We start from the raw sequence: 23,611 nt of genomic DNA, 5'->3' as shown, positions 1-23,611 counted from the left end.
ACTACTATTTTAATAGTGTTACAGAAGTATTTACCTACCTTTTGGTTTAGGATATTGTAAAGGTACAAGAGAACAATCTTTGGTATTCTCAGTATTGTGATTAGAAATGAGCCTTTCACAGCAGTTCCTAGGTGGTAGCAGAAAAGAACTGATATGGAAGACAGGACTGGGTGAGGTGGTGGGTTATTTTTATTTCTAGAAAGAGAAACAAACAATTTTTAAAAATGTTTAGCAACTTTAAGAAGATAAGCATTGTGTCTTTTCAGTATTTGGGAATTTTAAGAATTAAGCTGCTATCTCCTTTCCTAATTGAACTACTCCAGTTTTTCTACTGACTTCATTTAAATGTTCACCTTAGGCCAAAGAAAAGCGGCCAAATTTATAACTTCTGGATTAGTTTAATTCTTAAGAAATTACTCTTTTCTGGAATGGAAAAATATCTAGGAAAAAACTACAATGGAAAATAGGAGAAGTAAGTGAACAATATCTGAGAATATTTCTTGAACACCTCTTTCCAATTTCTGTCACTTCTCTTATTCTCTGCAATCTTTTATTTAACTCTTGGTTCTGCAAGATTTTATTCTGAGGGAATTAATCCATTATTTCTTCTTTAGTGGTAAAATTAAAACTAGAAAACAAAATCACAAGTTCTCACATATAAAATTGAGAGCTACTATCTCCTTTTATAATTGCAATTTGGCCAAATTTGGTTTTAAATTAAAAAAGATTATTAATGCTTTTTTTCCTCCCACAGAACAGGCTTTCTTTTAAAATTGAATACAGCAAAAAAGCAATATCATACTATACTTTAGGAATATAATCTGAACTAAAAAAACTTGTAGTTCTAGTGCATACTAACCTGTATTGTTTTGGAAAAATAATGTCTGCCAAAATTGAAAGTAAAGACAAAAAAATGGCCTAAATACAAGTTTTATTACTTTGCTTCCTTTATAAAGGTCAGTTTAATGTCAGTAATTTACAGACAGTAATATGACACAGTTCTCAAGAATTTATATAAACCTCAGGAAATCAACTTAAAGAGATTCCCTCACCCCTTGTCAAATGCTGAAAAAAATCAACTAGATTAACACTAAGTACATTTAACAATGTTTCATAAGGTAAAAAAAAAAAAACCAAAAAACATATGGATCAATAGTTATAATTACACCTTCCATAAAGTAACTCTTAAGCAACTGGCCCAACCCTGAAATATTTAGTTAGGCAACAGAACCAGCAGCAGTTTGACTAAGTAGCTACATAAAGATCAGACATAATATCACAAATAAGAAATTTCACAAATATTCTGTTTTCAGAATTGATTTCTTCAAAACCTCTGTTATCTTGAAAAATCAGTAGTTTGCACAAGAAATTAAAAAATAAAAATACACCAATAAGAGAATGACTGGTTTGGGCTAAGAAGCTTTAAAAATATTATTTTATTAAATCCTCACTTCAGCAAGGATTTAAATAATACACACTATATTCAGGAGTGGGATTATAGTTCTGCAAAAATCTTGAAGGTATCACTGCAGTTCATTCAAAACACAAAAAACTTTGCAGTGGAGAAGTTGTATTTAAATATGTGAATATACCACATTATTTGAAATAGGAAATTCCAGCAAAGCATTTGCTACATTTATTATTTTTGTCTTAAAACCAGGGGAACAGCTTGGGGAATAGTGGAATTTTATACTGAATAAGGCATTTTGGGTTTTCTTTAGTCATCAGGTTTCTGTGTTAGAAACACATGCATTGTAGGTGGATGAATTATTCTATTCATATTGAGCCATTGGTTTTTTTCTCCCCAAAACACTTCCTTACATATGACAGTGTCAGTTTGATCTCAGAATACAAATTATTAAGTTTCTGCAAGTTAAAGGTTAACTAGTGATAAGAAACACAGAAAGAAGAAAATTTATTCCTGTGTTAATAACGTACTTGTTACTGAAGAGAAAATGAAGAAGTGCTTTGATATTTTTAACATGACTAAATAATGAGCAGCAATGTAAGAAAAAAATAATTAAAATGTAAAGCTTAGTTTAGATAATTTTTTACATATTTGGATGCTTTTCCACAGCTCCTTTTCTTAACAAAGAAATTAGCACAAAAACAGGGTCTGACAAGGATTTTGCTTTGCCTCCAAACAGATTAGAAGAAGAACAGATTTTCCTTGTAATTCTGATTCAGAGTAGGAAACAGGAAAGAGGCTAAACACAGCAACAGGTGATGGTTATGACTGTAAATAAGCTCAAGATTGGCTCAAACCTACTCCCATTGCTCCCAAGGCTGAAGTTTCACCCACCTTTGTGCATTATGTGGCTGCAATCCTGAAGTGGCTTTAGCACAAGCATGCAATCATTATGCAGTGCATTCTGTGCATGTGAACTCCACTGCATGTGCACAAGGTGTCAGGGAAATTTGGGAATCTGCCTGATGGTTATAAGACTGAATAGAGCCATAGCTCTTTGGTATTTCTGTTTTATGTTATCATCAGATTGATTTACATACAACACTACTATTCCAAACTCCTGTGGACCTGTATTCAATACCACATTATCTTTTAATGATTTTATTTCTTTACTACTGTCGATTGCCTTCATTTACTTGTAAGCTCTGTATCTGACACTTTTTTTTTAACACTAAGTTCCTTGAATCAAATGATCACACGTGCATCTTCAATTTTATTTGAAAAACATTTTTGTGAGAAGAAAAAAATGTCATCTTGACATACCCAAAAGACACAGATATTTGAATGGGAGAAAAGTGTATTTTTTCCTTTCTTTAAAATTCTCTTAAGAGCTATCCTTACAGTTTTCTTCACTTACGTCTTACCAATTCCAAAGACTGTCTAAAACTAACTTTAGTATAAAATACTTCAGAAATGTTGAGGAATGATTCTTCTATTCCTCAAGTAAATATGAATCTCAATTTTTAAACAAACACAATAAATTACAAGATTTGTAATAAAACAGACATTATGAGACTAACAGAGACCACACAGACTGTATTGCACTTTTACCTAACCTCAAAGCCACATGGAACAGGTCTGACTACATACATACTGGTGGCTCTTTTAGGTCAAGTACATAAGTAGGGCAAAGGATGTCCATAAATATTGCAGATATATTTGAAGAGGAAGCCTTTACAAGTTTGTTCTAGTTTATCTCTCAATTACTTTGGTGCAATATCCATAAACCTTCATTTTTGATTTACTGGGAGAGATATGTATTTCACTTCTCTTGTAAACTGTGGTACTGAACACCTTAGTCAGGTAGATAACCCCAATCCTTAATTTCAAATCTGTGCAGTGATATCTGTGCACTGGAGCTACTAAAGAAGCTCAGACATGGACAGAACCATGATGCCTGTGATGGACTGAGTTACCATAACACCTTCCTTTACTCCCAGAGAGGGGGAAAGGCTCATCTCCCTGCAAAGGTAAATAGATACATAACACCTAAGCACATCAAGGTGAGAATAAACCCTCATGTAAAACAACAATTATAACAAAGAAAGCTTTTAAAAAGACTAAGCCCTTTTCACAAGTTGTAAAATGTAATTATTAAGCAAGAAAACCTACTTATTTTTATTAAATTAATGAAATCTTTTGTGTATTCATATTTAATCTAAAATAAAAGAAGGCCAAATCCATTTTCAGTCAATCGTGGTATTACAGGCCAAATATATGTATCCTGTAAAGCTAATCCAGGTAGAACAACCCCCTGCCCACCCCATGTGCAACTCAGCCATGGCTGTTGGCTGTGCAGCACATTGCTGAGTGTGCTGTGGAAGGAGATTTCCACATGGGAAGGCCGTGCCATTTCCTCGGAGCACTCACAGGACAAGAAGCAAGCCTGTCTGTAAGATCCCATAAACAAACTCTTGTGACATGCCTTTATGATGCAGCCCCGGGGAATACATTAAAAACACACAGCAGACGAGCTCAGAGTTGCTGGAACAGCTCGAGATAACCCTTGCCCTTGCTGTGTGGCTGCTGCTGCAGCTAACCACCCTCTCCTGCACTGCTCTGCATCTCTGTGCATCTGTGCTGACAGCCTGAAGGCCAGGACAAGGGATTACCACCACAGAACAGTTGCATTTCCCCTTGCAAATACAACCCTCTCAACATAGTACAGGTCACCTGGCAAGCAAGAGGAGAGTTTAATGGTATTGTACAAAATGATACCAATACAACTGGGAGCAGGAACCTTCTGTACTTGGCAGCCAGTTCCTGCAGCAGTAAAAAATAGCTGGAAAGCGGAAGCCCCTAGCAGAGCAGTAAATGTCATCACAGCAGTTTCTACAGGTGCTTCCCTGCTCTGCATGAACGAGATATGGACAGTGCCTTTGCCTTGGGGATTTATGTGGTGTATTGCGCCAAAATGCATTGTAGCACACAGCCCAAAAATTCAAGAGAACTACTTTACTTTTCAGGAACACAGCAGAACTACTTTACTTTCCTGTGCTTTCTCAAACCAGTTTAAACGAACCTTTAGTGCCTCAGCATTCAGCTGCTAAAACTGAGGTACATCAATGGGCTTACAAGAGAAAGCAGCTCACTACCCACAGCCATGGGAGCTCCAGAGCTTCAGTGGAAAAAAAGTGATGACATCAGAAATGAGAGTTCCTCCCTTTCCAGGTCCTGTTACAGCATGTAAAATAGAAGGGTGAGACTATGTCACTCTTTCAAAAATCTTTCAACCCTTAGAAAAGCAACATTTTAGGTTTTATTTGCTCTTACCGAAGCACCAGTTCAGTGGCACAGCTGTTGTGTTGTTAATCCTCACAGGGACAGGCTCCTGATACACATGTTAAACCTTGTCCTGCCTTGGCTTTTTGGATGGGATGATAAAAGATTGCTTAAACCAGGGGTGGAAACTTGCTGTTCCTAGATCTTTGGCTGGAACAGCACAACTCCATTGGGTGCTGCAGGAAAACCCTACAGAGCCAGTCCTGCAAGCAGAGACTGCACTGTCTGCTGGGCACTGGGGAACACACCATTTGGAGAACTTCCAGCAGCCTCTTGATCAGTGACTGAAACACCCAAGGATACATTCTGGAGACCATCCACAGAACCCCGCTTCCTAATTTTTGGAGAAGGCCAAAGGCATCCTCCCCAACTGTCCCAGCCATACGGCCCTAGGCAGCAGAACCTCCACTCCAAGGGCCCCAGGTTCTCTCGGGCCAGGCTCACCACCTCAATCTCACATCACCTTCTTCCTCAAGGGTTAATTTTTCAACAAATTGAGGTTATCATTATATTCCTCTAATACAAACTGAAGAAATGACTTAAAATGCCAGAGTTTTGCACAGATCAGAAAATCTCATTGCTGGACCTAGAAGAACAGCACTGAGGATGAGAGAGCTCATAAAATACTCAGGAGAAAAAAAATTATCAGGAAAATGCTCTCTTCATTGTCAAAAACTCAACAACATAAGGTGAGATTTAAATCTTCTCTTGCAATGCGTGCATAAACTCAGTTTTATTTAATTTTACTTTTCCTTTTTTCCTCCACATTTACAGGGTATATAACAGACAAGGAAGTTTGTTCACACATGTCTAAACACTTTACAGTGTTAAAGCATTTGTAGTTAGCTGAAAATATCTGCACAGAGTAAAAAAAAAAAAAAAAATTAGACCAACAGTTATACAGGCAGAACAAATGGAAACCCCAGAGCATGGATGAACATTTACAAAGAGGTAAAACTACCTCTTAATACATGAAATTACCAAGGAACAATATATTGCTTCTCATTTGGAGCTAACACAGTCTCATGGAAATGGGTGCAATGCAGCCTGTGCCTTCCAAATGGTAATTCCCCCAGAGCCAACAGAGTTCCAACATCAAGGCCCAGTTTGGCCCAGCACCTCCAGCAGCAGGGGCGAGTCACATGAGTAAGATGTTACAATTTGCATGATATTAAAGATCTTGCAGTAAGCAACATTATAGTAAACTGGATTCCTGATATTGACATAAATTGCAGTCTAATTGGGACTATTTTTCCCAGAAAAAGATTGAAAGTAAATGCTGGAAAATCCCCAAAACTATCAGGGGCAATTCTGCACTCACCTGTTGAAATAACAAGTAACCACTGCCCCAGCAATCACCATTTGCTGACAGGCAAGAATGAATTCACTAGTCCAGATAAGGCCAAGGAAATGATACCATGCCATGTAGCAAATTCCAGACAGAGCTCTGTATTCTACTTGTCCTCCCGAAGTGGACTGTGCAGTACCTGAAGTTGGGATTACACCACTGTGTTATTATAGCATGCCAGACAAGGAGGGGGAAGGAGAAAGGGGGACAGGGACAAAGAAGGACATGGAAGTGCTTCTGTGCATGTTCTCTTAACTTCTTTTCAGTAAAGTTAAAAAAAAAAAAAATTCTATGTTATTTAATTCTGTCCATTCTAACAAAGTGAAACAATATTTTATAATTCAACGTGGATTTTGAAAAATAAAATCTCACAAAATGCAAAAGATTGTGTTTAAATTGGGATGGAGACACAACTACCAGTAAAGGAAAAAGGAAAGCTACATATTAGTAAAGATATCTGAGAAGACATTACTCTAGACTTGAGTAATCAAATAGTTCAGAAGTAAATGAAATCTTGATTTTCATAAGTCAAATTTTAAATAAATGCATAGTTATGAAATGCTTTAGGGTTTTTTTGTAAGAAGCAGAAGAGAAAGACTGCAGAAAAATATTAAGGATACATAACATACTGTTGCAGCAAAACAAAACAAAAATTTTAATTGCTATTACTAATCAGAACCATGGCCATTAGTTTTCTGTTCTCTATACTTTGCAATCTTTGTGCAAAATACAGGCAATCTTTGTGCAAAATGTAGGCTCTTTGGGGTGTGGGGGGGAAGCAGACGTCAGTATGGTAGTACATGCTCCAATGCTACTACTGTGTCTAGGAGCGTGGATAAATTAACTTATCCAAGCTAAAAACATTCCTTCCACCTCTGTTACCAACAAAGAATGTATTCCGTATTCCGTATTCATTGGTGGCTATTCACAAAAGGTGGGGGCAACTCTGATTCCTCAACAATCAGACCTTTTTTCTGTGCAATCCTATTTGTGGCACTTGACTCTGAAGGGCAGTCAGGGGATAATGGCATTAGGACAATTTGGTCCTAGTACAAGGTCTCTAGGTTCCCAACATGTTTTGGTTTTTAATTTTTTTTAATTTTACCAAGCCTTAAGTCTACTAACCTTAAAGAGAAACATGTTCACCAAAAAAAACAATCTCTGGAGGTGAGTAGTTTCTTATTCCAACTCCATGAAAGAAATAACAAAGTGAGACAGAATTGGCTATTACTGCTCAAACAGCAATATAACTTAAGATTTAATACTTCATGTATTCATTTGGTGGACTTGGCAGTGTTAGGTTTACAGCTGGACTTGATGATCTTAAAGGTTTTTTCCAAGTTAAATGATTATATGACTCTGTGTTCTCCTACAGGACAACACACCACATTCAAGTTAAAAACCACCACATATACAAAGCTATCTAGGAAATAGTTCCTTTCTGGCCTGTTTTTCTATAGCCACAGACTTCTTACTCAAGAATAACTAAAAGCAGAAACAGTACAGAATTGTTTCAGCAATACCATCAGGTTTAGACAAGCTTTTTGTGTACCCTTTTTAAGTTTTCAGAAGCAAGGCCTTTTGGTCTGTAAATTAAGAAAAAAATCCATCTATTCCATAGTAGCACTGCAACATTATTTTAAAGTTCTTTGAAAGATAAAAAAAAATGCTACATGGGTACATAAATACAGACATAGGTTCTAGATATTTTCTTTTCTGAGATGTTAACAATATTGTCTGAACAGGCAAGCTCTCTCCAGTGCTGTATGGTTGGTCATTCATAGAAATACTGTAGTGCTTCCAATATATTCAAATGAATTTTGCACTGTGAAGTGCAAGATGTTTGATGGTTTGAAAAAGCTACTACTCAGATCTCTTCTCATAAAGTCTCCCTCATTCCTCCCCATCCTGTGCCTCACTGGCTTTAAGTTTGCAAAGGTGAGGGTTTTTAAGGTAAGTTCTTGAGGATATAATCATTTACTTAAGTCATTACAATAAGTGAGGCACCATATAATTATGAATTCAAGAGATTTTTCATTTCCTATATTTCTTCCAGAGGCTCTAGACTGCCTTTTCCTGCAGCACACACAAGTAGCCAAATGCATTCATTATCCACAGCCCATAGCCTTCACTGAGGGAACTTAGGCAAGCAAGATGTCAGTGAGACACAAGGTGTCCTACCTCTCCATTTTCATGCAAAGACATTACACCATTTGGTAGCAGAATTAAGGACATTTTCCACCATACAATCCACCTGAACATTTCTTTTTCCAAAATAGACCTGTTCAGGCTTTGTATCAGTAGTGTTGTCATGAAGACTGATAAATGTTCATATGGCAAGCTAATCCTGTTTGCTTTTTCCCAGCCTACTGAAATAACCACCTGTAGTAATAACAGTAATGACTCTGTCTTTCCTGGACAACCTCGTACTTGTACTTGTGCACAGTGCTGTGCTCAGCTGCACAGCAATCAGGCAGAGGCACCTGTGACTTCACCTTCCATCACTTTGTTGGTCAGGTGTGGTAAACTAGTTTTGTTATTTCACAAAAATCTGTTTAATGATATAAACATCTCTGTCCAATTTCCTGTCTTCTGGGCCTACCAGACATGCCTGATTTTGTCAATAAACTACATGCAAGGCTATTTTTCTGTATCAGTATCTCAGACAAACTTTAAAGCTGTCCTAGATAACCTGTCAAGAGAAGTATATGCAATTTCCCTCATCATTGTACTAAGATCTATCTCTAAACTTTTTCAACAAAGCCCTGAAATAGAGTTTAATTTGTCAACAGATTATTTTTCTTCAGCAACACAATAATGAATGTTCCCAGTGTACCATACACTCTTAACGATGGCATTAACAACTCAGTAAAGAACTGAAGTCCCCACATCTGAATCACCAAATCTGGAAGCCTTTGATCAGTACAAGTGTTGATCTGCTGCCAATACTTCAAAAGAAGTGATGTTAACAATGCAAACAGGCCAAGTGTTTGCAGCAGAACCCGGGAGAATTCCCCCGTGGGACTCGAGCCCAGCGCTGCCCTGGCAGCCAGCACGGCAGGCGATGGGACACCAGTCAGTGGTGGCTGTGTGCCGTACCTTCAGCTCCCTTTTGGGACTGCCAGACTCAGGTCAGATGTCCTTACCCAGCAGCTGCTGCTCTGAGGCTTTGCTGATGCCTGCAGCAACAGGCTGTTGTAAGAGACAAAAATTCCTGGGAAGTTTAGTCCAGCAATTTCCTTATCACAAACAAAGAGCCACTGACAAGAAAATACTGAGAGCCTGTTTATCAGTTCCTGTTAACATGAAAATATGTTCCTCCCACTGTGGGGAAAGGTTCTGGAATCATACACTGAATCTTAGTGCTTCCTGCAACACAATCTATTGTGTTATCTCATTTTGTGCTTTTGCATGTAAAGGTATTTACAGGTAAGCTACTTGACTGTAATTGGAATGTCAAGGCCTCTGCAGGAAATACATTTTTACTGCTCATTTTAGTGTTGCACAGCTTTATATCGCAGTTCTGCTGCTCACTTGCCTGTAGGATGCACCTTAATTGCACAAAAAAAAAACCCAAAAAAACCCCACACCACCTTCTCATCCTACATTCACAGTATTTATACCATGTGGACCTCACAGCTCCTGCACTCTGAAAAGTCGAAACACATTCTCTGCTGTGCCACGTGGCCACTTCAGTTCTGCAGTGAAATACCCACAAATTAGCAAACAATAAAACTCAGTAACCCTAAGACATATCAGCTTTTCCAAAGAACAGCTGAATTCCATTCCTAGCCAGCTAATGGTTCTAACTGGTGCCACTGCTTGTGCTACCTAAAGTCTCATGAAGTCTTGGCATTTCTCCTAGTTTTCTAGGTCTGGAATTCACTCAGTCTCTGCTGCTCTTACAGATTCTGAATTACCAAGGTACTTAGGCAGGTGCCTACCCTAAAATGCATAAGTAGTGCCACTGATTTTAATAGGATTATCCATGTGTTTCAAATTAGTCACATGCATAAGTACCTTTCAAGTGCAGGCTATAGCTTTCTACGGCTCCCAGGAAGTTAGGATTTTTTTCTCACAGTAATGCTAACTTTTGGAGGAGATGTAAATAAGGTGCCTGCATGGTCGCATAATGATCAGGTGTGCCACAGCTGAAGCAAGGATCAAGTGCTCCATAACTGTTAAGATGCAGAGACACCATAAATATTATATAACTAGTGCAGATTCAAAGCAAATGTTAAGAACAGGTGCAGCACAGCAGCAAGCCAATTTTATTTACCCATCTCTCTGTATTAAACAAAAGACTAGTGTCTTCATGAACATCTCATTTTTTCAGCTTTCTTGGTATATTTGCATTTAAAATACAGCCTGCACAGCCCCAGAACATATATTATATATTTGCGAGAAAACGTCAAAGTGTCAAACCCAAGAAAATCACCACCTGTATTTTACAGCTGAATCCTAGACAGGCAACTATTTGTCAATAAGAAAACAAATTGCTCTGTAAGAGAAAGCTTCTTTTTGGAGATCCTCAGAGAAGTACTCTCAAGAGGTGCAAAAAGTCCCCAAAACTCAAAACAAAAATAAATGTCTTCCACTTCCAGGACAATTGTAGAAAACAAATAAATAATACAAAGGTGTCCTGTCAGTGCAGTATTAACGGTATGGTACTGTATGCACTTGTCATCACAGGATGTGTGGGCATGTCATCCTAGAACAGCAGAATGACCCCCAGCTTATCTGAAGGTGACTGCTTTAACAGACAGCGTTTCAGAGGACTCATATTTGGGCTGAAAATTCGAGCGACCACCTAATGGAATATTCTCAACACCAAATCTCGTTTAGTGCTCGTCTTCCAGGATTTGAATTACAAAACAAATCTGAGGCAGAGTAAGGGACTGGAAGTCCAAACAGCAATCCTGCTGACACGGAGCTGCCCGTGCGCTCATCCCGCGGGCAGGCTCGGCGGGCGCTGCCGCGGGCACAGCGGGCGCCCGGCGGCTCCCGAGCTGCTTCCATGGACACGGCCGGGACACGGCCGGGACACGGCGCCCAGCCCGCCCGGACCAGCCCGGCACACAGCGGCCCCCTGGCATCCGCATTCGGGCCCGGGTTTTAACTGAGACGTGGTTTGGGTGGTTTATAAAATGCACACGTGCTCTTCTAAACATTAACGTGCTTCTAACAGGAAGATCTTGTAAGGACTGACATCTGCACTAAAAATACCCCGCCAGAATAGCTCCATCAAAACCTATGTTTTACTAGGTTGCTCATAAAGGCAATATATTGACCTTCCCTTCTTATGCTAAATCTGAGAAAATTCAATTCTTTCAAAACAAACTTTATCATCATGCTGCTGTGCGCTAAGGTTATGCTGCTCTCTGTACTGTTTGCATCATTTGCTGGAAATATCAGCACTCCTATTAAGCTACAGAGAAGACAAAACATAAAATACCTTTGAGTCAGGAGTTGTGTGCTGCACTATGAATGTAACAGCAGGTCACAAACTGTTTGAATCCTACTGTCCAACAAGGCAGAGGAAAAAGAAAAAGAGTTGAATGAAAATGCCTAGCAGGAAACAGAATATAACCAATGAAGAAAAATGGCACAACATGGAAAAAGCATAAAAAGCCTCTCAAAAGTAGTTTTCATTGGGTTTTACTCCCCTGTGAATACAGTGGAATTTGCTTTTGGATATAATGTGCAAATGACTATTTTCCTGCAAAGTCTGTAAAGGCATCCAGAAAATACCAAATGGTTTCCCATCCTGCTCTTATAATCAAGTTTTTTTCTGTCACATGAGCTAAAATATTTCTACTTTTATAATGACTGCTGCATTTCCAAAAGCTTTTGAATATAACAGACTCAGCTGGCATTTTCTAAATATAGATATAATAAGGGCAAGGTTTACACCCTTATGTGTGCATATTAAGATCAAGTCAGCTTGATTTAACATCAAGGATGTAATATTTGCTCTCATAGTTCTTGGTAATTATATATTTAGAAAATCTATGTGTTATAATTAATTCTATTGTCCTAATATTAAATTTAGTACAGCTAATATTTATCTTAAATGAACAGTTGGTTGATAGCTCAGGAGATGCTCCTTTCTATAAAGCCTGGTCTGAAGCAGGGACAAGGTATCCCACAAAGCCAGTTTCAAAATCACTGCTGCCTGTCTGGTCCGCACACAAATGGCATAAAGATTTTGCAGAAAAATGAGCAACACAGAACTGTGTCCAGCACACAATGCTGCTTCTATATTGGAAAGTCTAACTCAAAGCAGTGTGGAGAAGGAATATTCATGACATCTAAAGCAAAGGGCATCAGCTTGACTATGTAGTGAGGAGGAACAATTCACAAAGAGACTGCAGCTCAGACATTTGGCCATGCCAGATCTGACCCTTTTGCAGGAGAAGCAGGTCAGCAGCTGCTTCAAGCAGCCATTCCTGACAGACATGAGCTACTCCAGGCAGCAGAAACGGGGACTGGCAAGTCTGCACAACTCTCCAATGAAAGCTGGAGGGAAACAGATCCCAGGCTGGCCTGAGCGATGGGTGTGATTTGCAATGCCAGCATGGACTCAGACAGCTTCTCATGTTAGGAATGAAGTGGGTCTTGCAAAGAGCCAGAATGAACTGAGATGGAAGCAGTTGTGATGGAAGAGTGAGGTACCTGATCCACAGAGATAGGGAATACAGCCAGCTTTGCCAAATGGGCTCAGCTATGGCAAGGCTGGAGGCTTTCCTGGCCTGGCAGGGACCTGTAAGTCTGCCTAAGGAGTTACTGCAGCTACTGTCTCAAGCAGTGGTGGCAACACAAAGTAAACAGTAACACCCAAGCATTCAAAGAAGTAGACTGCATTTGGTTTTCCACACAGAAATCACTGGCAAGTTTGTGAAAAGAGAAAACCCATGAACAATGGTCTCTGTCCACATTGATTCTACATCAACTTTGACCCAAAGAATAGCAATTGGCTCCTAACAGTGGCCCCAGAAATTTAAAATGAAAAAATACCAACCCCCAAATCCTAATGCTCTATATGGACAGGGGCTGATGTGTACATGAGGAGCTACTCCCAGAGATACACACAGTTTAGCTTCACTTCTTTGAGTGATGTTCCACAGAGGGACAAGCTCTCTTTCACTTGGATGGCACAGTGCTGGGCCAATGAACAGCATCCAAATTACCCTGGTTCAATCAGTGGCAGATCTTACAATGATATATCCCTCAGTAACACCATTTGCATACTAAAAACCTGTTCTGCCATATCTTTCATAGTGCTTGACTCTTTCCACAGACCACCTCCTCTGCAACTGCAAGAGCCACTGGATTAATCCAAGTACTGTTGCACTAGTCCAAATGATAGCAATTGTCACTGAACTACTGCCCCAAAGCAATGTTCTGCCTCTGTGACAATTCAACATTGCTTATGGACAGAGGAGATGAACATCCTCATTTTGTAACTTTTACACTAAAAGCTGTCTCCCCTTCCCGTTACTTTCTTCATTTAAGTACACTAAACATATTTTGTACCTACAACCATCTATTAACAAATCAATGAGAAAGAACACAACTCAAGTCCACATATGGAAACAAAAGGCCAATGTAAAAGACTCCAACAAGTGGAAAACAAAATAAAATAAAATAAAAACAAGTAGCTCAGCTGTGTAACAATGCTAGCCCACATTTTGTACACCAACACCAAGAGGTCCCACATTTAAGAAGAGAATTTAGGAAACGGTCAGTCAAAAACACTCAGTCAAAAACACGAAAAGCATATGCTTACCTGCAGTTCCTAAGCTAAGCAGTACAGCAACCCAAAATACCCAGAACACAATGAGAATCAGAAAAGTCCAGAGTGGTTGGAACAGGAGGAAAGGAATTCTGCCAATGATTTTGCCAACAATTCGAAAGAGCTGTACAGAGAACGGAAGCCTCTTTCTTAGTACAAATATAAGGGACAGCAGAACAACCTGTTTCAGGAAACAAAAAGACAAATTGTTAGGGGTTTTACCTCAAGAAAATTATCAGAGTTGTCAAATGTGGGATCAGAGGATACAGATTTCACAAAGACATGACAATAAAGCAATTTATACAATCTTGCTACACATTAGAAAATCCTTCCAAGACACTGCCTATGTTCTCAAAGAGCCTGCGGATTAAAATCTATTTTCCTACAACAGTTGTTGCTGGTTTTTTTGAACAAAATAGGATTCATAAGACTTCAATTCATCTAATGGAAACTGTTTTGCTTTATAGCAAACATAAATGTACATTACACACTACTCATTGCTTTCACATACCCTGCAGGTCATGAGCTTTTAAACTTTCCTTCTACTCAGGTCAACTTGCCACTGTTCACTTTCACAGTGGTAGGAGAACCAGTCCTTTCCTGCAGTCCACAACCAAACTAGTTCCTGAGCTATGTATGTATAGGACCAAAGCAGGCATAAAATGAAAACTTATTTTAAAAAATTATTGTCTTCCCAAAGTAAAAAACCCAACCCACCAATAACAAAACCCCGAGTCAAAAATCCCACAATATTCCCAATTCTTTGTATGTGACAAGGAACTATGAACAACAATTAAAATCTTTAAAACAATAAATACAACCAATGGCAGTTCCTTCACTAGTTTTCTTGCCTGCCCTGGAAAGAGCCACCAGTTCTGAAGAGAAGCATAACCTGCAGCAGCGGGTGTTCCCACAGCTCTGCAAACAACAGCCAGTTGTACTGGAACACACAAGCATTCAAAGTAACTTTCTTACCTTTTTAGTGTCAGCAGATGTAAAAAGGTCATAACTTGTAGAGGATATAAAAAAAATCTGGTCTGTGACACATTTATATTTGTCACTGTAAACTGTCAGACTGTTCATATCTGGCAAATTCCATATGGATCTTATTCATCTCTAAGACAACAGGACAACTGCTTTGACAAATGTCTCATGAAGTACAAATTGACTGCACCCTCAAATTGAGAAATAGCTTCTTTTAACATTGCAACATCAGAGTGAATAAGCTCTCTTCAGAAGTTGCAAGCCACACTCAGATTTTCTGTTGTAAAACAAGGTCAGTGAGAGAAAAACAGAATTTAACCCCATAACTTGAGGTCCGGACACTGCTGCCTGCATTTCACTGCCCTTTCATTGTCTCAAAGAGCTGCCACCTTGTTCTCCTGCTGACAGGATGGGATGAATCCACAGAAGACCATAGAATTTATTCTCATTTTCCAATTTAAAAACGAATAGGAATTTTTATTGTTGCAGAACCACTGTAGTTCAAGTTTTCAAGTTACAGCCTCTGCCATTGCTCAGGGCAAAATGCTACTCACAGTGACAATTGTTGAGAAGATGGCATATCCAAGTAGGAACTTTACATTTTCCTTTTCTGTTTCCAGTTCAGTGCTGGGGTCATTCCTGTAGTCGTAATGGAGCCACCAGAGAACACCTGAGCCAACTGAGCAGAGCAGAGCAGCATGAGGGCAAGCAGGGCACGTGGTTGCTGGCAGGCTGATGCCTGCCCAGCCCCCCTTCCCAGTCTCCTGCCATCCCCAGCATCCCACAGGGCTCGGGAATACTGCCAGTCACCAAAGTGATGCACAGGATCAGTGAGCACAGAGGAACATCCAATAATGGCCTGTCAGTCTGAGGTAAAACCACAGCAGAACATTTGGATTTCCTGCAGTTATCCTAAAGCTCAGGCATGTAATTTCATTGTGGAGATACAAAGCTAACTTTCATGGAATGACATGCTTCAGCCAGACGCATTCCTATGGTTCTCCCTTCCGAAAGCGGGCAGTGTAAGAGTTCACTAAGCATCCTTTGAAACAGTAGCATTTTCATAACTGCATTCATGTGCCAAAAGAAATGTTTCCAGGCATCTACAAAAACAATAAACATCACCATCATCCTAACACTCAGCAGCTGGAACAGCACAGCCAGACCTTGGCACCAAAAGGCAAGCAGGCCTCAGCTTGGAAATGACTGTGGTAAGCTGAAGGTTACTGAGGATGCCCATGGAAATAAGGATAGCTGTTTGTCCAGCTGCTAATCCTTCAGTACAGTGAAACAGTAAATATACTTACACAACAACCCAAATACAACCAGTGCAATCAGAGTATGGATGAAGAGGGTCTGAATGAATCTGAAGGCTAAAACCAGTATCAAAGAGAGAGCTGAAAAACACATAACGTAAGTTTGAGTGTTACAACCCTTTTTATTTTAAATATAAATTTAAAGTTCTTGTAGAAATTTTGGCTTTTATTTTTAAACAGTAATCTTAATAGCAACAGCATTTAGAAAAGCTGCCAACCTTTTTAACATCTAAAGCACAAAATTACATTTAGCTTAAATAATAAGAAACTTCTAGCTGATCTATTTCACCACGGAAAATACTAGCTTTTTAGTAACATTTTCTGTAAGAATTAAGTTCAAGTATTCATGTTGATGTACTCTTTTTCATAAACAATTTCTTACAGTCCCCCAAAATGAGGTATATAACCATGTCATGGACCACAGAATCTGATAGACATCTGCATTTCACCAGTCTATTAAATGCCTCCAGATAAAATCTGATCACTCTTCCTTAAAAAATAACTGTGCCCAGAAAATATGAAAAATATTCACTTTTGAATTAAACATATAGATTTATAAGAAACATTTTAACCTTTCAATTGAATATCATTATTCACTTTTTACTTATAACCTTACCTAGTGCAAGGACACTCAGTCCTATCACAGTATCTCTTCCTGCCAATATTCCACTCAGAATCCGATGAAAAACATCCATTTCATTAACCATACTTATTAGGACAGATGCATATTTGGAATAGCATTCAGGATTTTGTGGAACACAGCGATTAAATAATGGAAAGGATTTACTGAAAGGTTGAAAACAAAAGTGGTAAAAAATATTAATTACTGGACAAACAGTTTAAAATCCACAGAGAACCATCCTGCCATTCTCCGCAGAGAACATTCTGTTATAAAGAATAATTTTATGTATAATCTGCAAAATAAAATCCTAATAGTGTCATGCCTGTATCACTATAGAAGAACAGATCCATTCAAGATCAGCCTGGGGACAGAAATTAACAACTCTCTCTCTCACCATCAGCCCATCCTATTCCCATTCTAGTCTGGCTTCACCTACTTTGCTCCCATGTCTTTATGTAAAAATGAAGTTCATGCTAACATGGCTGTCACCTGTGTTGTTGTAGATAATTCTAGATCACAAACACTTTGTATTGTTTTTACGACATTTAAGCGTTCTAAAAGCCACATCAAAACAATGTTTGCAAGATACAATTAATGGCACCAAATATTTATACAAAATTATTTGGCACTCCCAGTGAAGCTTCTTGCATATATTTATTGTCCCACTTTGGCAGTGCTGCCCTACAACAGCCAATGGCAAATTCATACCTGAAAAGGAGAGGTTTTGCTACCAACAGCTAAAAATTTCACTAATAAATTTTGCTTCTACCTTATAATATTACTGTGCAAGATGAATAACTTTGCTGAGTTCCTTGACAAACCAAAAAAGGCCTAGAAAGTTGAGGAAACAAGTGAAACATGCCATATTTTTTCATCAATTTACACGCTGTCCTTTGATCCACTGTATGTAATGTTTTTATATGTCTCCTGCTCTCTTCACTTTGTTCTATTTTCAGCTGTTCAGAGCAGATGAATTAGCTCTGCAAACACAGAGATTCCAATTCTCTGCTGTATTTTCATGACACAGTAGAACTTAAAATCATGGGTTTAAGAATTTTGAGTCACAAATGCCAGATTTGACAAAGACAGCAACATCCACAGATTCGTTCTTCAAGCCATCTGGCTATAAAATTATTCTGATGGAGATTTCTGGGCTCAAGAAAAGAAGCAAGGCCAAGGACCACATCCTTGGCTTTGAGGGAGAAAGCAAAATCTGTGCAGGAGCTAAGCTATTCCTCATATGGATTGCTTTTTCCTAATTTGGAAAAGGAAGGGGAATGGAAGGGTAGAGGAATAAAGGGTAGAGGAATGAAAGGAATGCAGTCCTTGTTTATTCTGTGGGACAGGACACTGGCATGTTCACAGGCACATAAAAGAACTTGTAAGGATACATGGATAAAAATAAACAAACAAATCAAAACCATCCTGACTGTGAAGCAGCAAGCCAAATACAAAATGTGAGAAAGTAACAATACATAGGAATCTGTTTGGACTGAAGGAGGTTGTAAAGTACTCAGTCATTATTACCTTGGTGGAACTGGCAGTGTGGGACACAGCTGAGTTGCCTTTGGATTTAGTGTGTAACTGGAAACATTCAGGTTGTAAATGCAAAGGGAAGAACCTGAAAAAAAAAAAGAAAAGGGAAAAAAAAGAGAAAAAAGCAATTTAAGATTAGTAAAAAATTGAGAGAAAAAACACATTAACAGCTAAGTTTTGTTTGCACTTCCGGTTTGATCCCTTAGCAGGCCATTTTCATCCCTGATGTTCCAGTGGGAATGTGAATAGCAAATTAGGTAGTTGAGTAAATCTAAACCAATCCCTGCAGAATCTTTTGCCTTCTCGACTTAACTGCAGCACTGTGCAGGAATTAATGAACAACTTTCTAATTTGCATAACAGATCTGCAGAATCTTTTGCCTTCTTAACTGCAGTTACCATTTACATTCCTGGAGGGCAGGCACACTGTTTTCTCCACAGCGCCATACCTGGCTATTAATCCTTGCTCACTAGGAATAGAGAAAAACCTGAAATGATGGAAGCTACAATAGAACTGGGCCCTTCTGAGTTAGAATAGAACACATCTGTGTCCAGAAACCTAACTTGTGCTGGGATCTAGGTGAAATATTTCCAGGTACTCTGCTCCATCGGACATCACTTCTGGGAAAGAAAGGCTGGGCACATCCAAGCCATTCAAAATGCAAGACTTCTCCCTGCCTTGACATGCAAGCAGTTTTAGCTGGAATTTGATGCAACTATGCTTCGTTAGACTGAAAATACTTCTATAATCTCACAGGTGTTTACAGCTTTCTGCAGATACAAAATTATGTCAAACTATCCCAAAATTAAATTAAAACAAATATTGTCAATTTAAAAAGCAATCCCTGCCAAATAAATCAGAAAAAAAAAAAAAAGAATGGGATACTGACCACCAACAATAATAGCCATTAATATTCATATGGTCTGAAGTTTATCTATACCCCATGAAATAAGGCTTAGGCTACAGATTATTTTATTTACATGTTGGACATGAATAAAAAGGAGCTTTTTTCAGACAACAGCTACTTCTGACAGCATGTTCATATTGGACACCAGAATCAGATAAAATTTCAAGGTGAGTCCTGGTTTTGTTGGGAAGTGAGTGGCTGTGTGGTACTTAGTTGCCAGCAGGGGTTAAACTACAACAAAATGGAATATCAAACATTGGGATCTGATGTCTAGAGGGATAAATCCACTTGTGTCCTCGTGGAATTAATAATTGCACCATAGTTTTAATTATATTTAAAGGAACTATTTGGACAAGAGTCACAAACAACATATGAACTATGATCACCTATTGGCACCCCCACCAAACTTCACTAGTTCATTATCAACAGTCAGTTTTCTGCTACATAATCTCAGCACTGTGCAGGAATTAATGAACAACTTTCTAATTTGCATAACAGAGCTGTAACATTTCTAGAAATTATGGTTTTGAAATAAAGCAGAAACAAGACATTTTCTGTTACCATGAGCTGTTCAGGAAATTAATGGTAAGATATGACTCCCTAGTGTAAGAGCCATAAAAAAAAAAAAACAACTGGAAGCTGCTCAACTGTTCTACAGATACACTGAGGTACTCATATTCCCTGTGGCACACCATTATTCCTTGCAAAACTCTGTAGATCTTCCAAAGAGTCCAGTTGCTGTTGTGGACAACTTGCCACGCACAAGGAAAGTGAACTGCTTTTGAGGCTTTGTATTTCCAGGCTGCATGAATTCAGAAAGAACACATACCTAGAAAGAAAAAAAGATCCTCTTCTCAAAAACCAAGCTTTTTATTTGTTTGCTTTTTATAAGTTTAAATTCTGAACCTTCTTTTTTAAAGTGCTACAAAGCAAGTGAAACTTTTTCCAAAGGAGTCAGTGGAATGACTGGGAACTTCAATGTGCAACATCCCTAAGTAGAAAGATTTGCCACATAGAATGACTGCCTGTTTGGCTGATGTCCCATTTAAGATCCTCTTTAAGAAGGAAGCTGCATAAAGCATAACAATGCAGCATATTTTCAAATTCTATCCTAACTTTTTAATTTCACTCACTCTTCTGCACTATTCCCACCTTTTTTGCCTTTCAGTACAACAGTGTATACATAAACAGATGTATATGATTGACAACTAGATATGTATTTTACTAAGTTCTCAAACATTTGATTTATCTGTACATTTTCAGATGCACTTACTTTTTATTAGTCATGTCTAATCCAGAAAGATTTGCCCCTTCTACAGGAGTGTTCTTCCGACCACATATGTTCCCAAAGCTGTCATATCCAAGCACAAGTCTTTCTGCAGCACCAGCCACCACAGCATAGCCACTTATAAACATCTGTTAAAATATTTTTTTAAATGTGAAAGCATGCTACCATAGCTTTTTCTTCCTATTCAAGATATTCCTTTTAGGTCATGCATTTTTGCCTTCTGGTTGCAAACAGTTAAATCTGTAATTCACTGACCTGCACAAGGTCAGAGCAAGTCACATGGGCAAGTTCAGCCCTATTGCTTCCTTGGAGCTTTCCTTCATCTATTGTTGAAAGTATATAAATTAAGCAGAATAACACAGGAGAAGAAGGATAGAAGTCCTGATTAAAATAAGAGGAAAGCATTACTAAGGTGCTGAACACTGTCCCTAGTGATGTTCATGTGTGTTGCTAGGCAAGATCATTCAAATGGTAATTTTTCATGTGCTCACTGCATCTCATGTTACAGGGTGACCTTCAGGACACACTTGGACAATAGAACTGCTGCCATGATGGGCCCTTGAAGCTGCTAGTGAATTTAATCAGAGGTATTTTTAAGCACAAAATACATTTAAAATAGAAATTACCTGAAATTTCATGAAGGAGCACTTTTTAACACATGTGAAAAACGTAGAGAAAGCCACACTGTGCACTTTGGTGACACTGCCCTGACCTTTTAGTCATTCTGTTGCCAGATCAAAGTTCCAGTAGATCATCTTCTTGTAAACCCCAGGGGCAGCTAAGTACCTCTGCTGGACAAGTAGCAGCAATCCTCAGCCAAAATAAAACACCAATAGACACCAGTGTAGGAATGTAGCTTAAGCCCTCCTGTACATTGTGAGGGCCAAAACAATCCTTGGAAAGAACGTTTGCAAGTGCCAAGGAGCAGCAATTTCATTCTTCTGTGAAACTGGTAAAGTCCTGAGTGCTGCTTTACCCAAGGCTTATCTTCCCATCACTCCAGCTACTGAACAACTCAGTGATGCAAGCTTCTCCTCTGTCCCATGGGGAACAAGTCACATTTCACACACACACCAAGGGCAATCACTGAGTCTGTGGCTGTGTGCCAGCTGCTGGCTGCAGCAAGGCTTCCCAGTCCCACATTAACCACTGCTGCTTCCAATGAGTACAGCTGAATATTGGCTGTGCTCAAGACAGACTGCACAGACCAGCACAACTGCCTTCTAGCTTCAGCTTTAGAGCCTTTTTCTGTGCTTCTATTTTAGTACTTGTGACTAAAGAGTGGATCTGGGCAAAAACGTCTCATACACAAACATGTAGGAATGTGCTCCTTTGGTTCTGAGAGCAATCTCATTTTTGCTTACAGCAGACTCTTATTTTGCAGTCTTAACTAGTTCAGAATTATTTTTTTTTAAATTATGATGACATGTTAATGCTGCCTCAATATGGAAATCTTTGTAGAGATTCTCAGTTCAAACTAACACGTGATGTTAGTGGATACTTGTGGATGTGATTTGTTTTTTTAAAATTATGATGTTAATGCTGCCTCAATATGGGAATCTTTGTAGAGATTCCTCAGTTCAAACTAACACGTGATGTTAGTGGATACTTGTGGATGTGATTTGTTACAATAACAAAATATATCCAGATCCACTTTGTTTACTGAGCAATTTGTGTTTTTTTTTTTTAATAATTAAAATATTCTCAGAAGGAAAACAAGAAATAAGCTGTCACTGTAATTCAACTGAAACAGGCTTTTAGAAAAATTCTGTTTCAAGGGGAAAATGCCCTCACCTGTGTAGGTGATTATTTTTTCTTTAAGTGCAGAATGGTGGATAAAAGCAATAAATATTGTTAAGTAACAGAGCAATAGCTTCAGGGGTACATGGCCATGATACCCATTTCCACAGAGCTATTAATGTGATTTCAATTTCTTCACTATGTGAACAAATTAGTGTTATTACATTTTCTTCAATATTTTAAAAATAAGATCAAACACAAGAAAACAAACACAAGCATGCAATAAGTTATTTCATAGGAAATGAGCAATAAAAGCAGTGAGAGAAACCAAACAAAAATCCTGAATCCTTACCATCTGACAGGTTTAAATTGTGGCATCCCCTCCACTGATCAAAGCAGTAAGCATTAGACAGCAGGTAAAAAATCCCTATGCTGCTCACAAAGTTCCCCATCTATTTGTGTACTATTCAAAATGTATAGGTAATATTCTGCATCAGCTTCCATTTAAGAAGCTACTATGCATGGAATTAAAAAGTGTATTTATGAGAATCCTGAGTAGACTGAGACATAACATTAAAAACCCCATTCACGCTTCAGAAAGACAAAGCCTTCTCCCAAAAGTGTGCATGCTATCCAAAGATAGTGAGTTAAGGTAGCATCACATGGACGTATGTTGCAAGATAGCAATGATAGAACAAATAAGTAGAATAAAGAGCCCAGTCAGAGCCTGGACTGACCTACAAAAAAGGTGAATACTAAATAACCGAGCCCTGTGTATACATGGTATCTAAAGCATATGGGCAGAACTCAGAAGTGTGACTGACACCACAATAAAGCACTGCACCACCACAGAGGTAAGCTCTATCCCTGGGCAAACCTGGGGACCTGTGCCCGTGACAATTTCAGTTCAGATTTAGTGTAACACAGTGCAGAACCCCCATTAACTTCGGATCTGATTTATCCTTCCAGGAAGCAAACAAACAAACTGTGCGTGCTTACCAAACCAGCCCAGAAAAGACAGAAGAGGAGCAGCCAGAGAGTGTCCGTACACTTTCTGTAAATGGCTGGTCTCCATTCCCGTAGCTCAGAAACACTATCTCCAGAGTCCTAAATAGGAAAAAAAAAATAGTTCAAGAAAACAACAGAACAAACTTCCTGTGAAATTAACTCAAGTTCCAAAGGGCGGAGATTTCAGCAAGGGCGTCACTTGTCCCCCTCGGTGCGGAACACCTGGCGCTGTGCGGTGGCGGGCGCGCTGCCCCGCGCTGCCCCGGCCCCGCTCACCTGCGGCCGGCCCCCGCGCCGCTCCATGGCCGCCGTGTCAC

General features: G+C 38.9%; 1 protein-coding gene across 7 annotated transcripts in view; it reads right to left on the bottom strand.

Annotated features, from left to right (window-relative positions):
• SLC44A3 (solute carrier family 44 member 3) overlaps window positions 1-23,611 on the bottom strand; it is a 91,107-nt gene that overhangs the window by 14,866 nt on the left and 52,630 nt on the right. For 4 of the 7 annotated variants that reach the window (XR_005629607.1, XR_005629608.1, XM_039727191.1 and 1 more), the window contains exons 1-12: window positions 23,571-23,605; window positions 23,286-23,393; window positions 20,802-20,927; window positions 20,532-20,674; window positions 19,951-20,087; window positions 18,343-18,436; window positions 16,810-16,979; window positions 16,185-16,274; window positions 15,432-15,556; window positions 13,888-14,074; window positions 6,072-6,237; window positions 39-195 (exon numbers count right to left, since the gene is read on the bottom strand). Coding sequence is in view for 3 of the 7 variants with exons in the window: in XM_039727191.1 (XP_039583125.1) it covers window positions 39-195; window positions 6,072-6,237; window positions 13,888-14,074; window positions 15,432-15,556; window positions 16,185-16,274; window positions 16,810-16,979; window positions 18,343-18,436; window positions 19,951-20,087; window positions 20,532-20,674; window positions 20,802-20,927; window positions 23,286-23,393; window positions 23,571-23,597 (1,530 nt within the window). In the remaining 4 variants the exon portion in view is untranslated. Of the gene's footprint in view, window positions 1-38; window positions 196-6,071; window positions 6,238-13,887; window positions 14,075-15,431; window positions 15,557-16,184; window positions 16,275-16,809; window positions 16,980-18,342; window positions 18,437-19,950; window positions 20,088-20,531; window positions 20,675-20,801; window positions 20,928-23,285; window positions 23,394-23,570; window positions 23,606-23,611 lie in introns of those variants that run through there. The other 3 variants (XR_005629609.1, XM_039727192.1, XR_005629610.1) reach the window with 2 other exon arrangements.

This window comes from Passer montanus, unplaced genomic scaffold, assembly GCF_014805655.1.
Source record: "Passer montanus isolate IOZ18808 unplaced genomic scaffold, ASM1480565v1 scaffold60, whole genome shotgun sequence".
NCBI lineage: Eukaryota > Metazoa > Chordata > Aves > Passeriformes > Passeridae > Passer > Passer montanus.
This window is presented reverse-complemented; position numbering and strand designations above follow the sequence as displayed.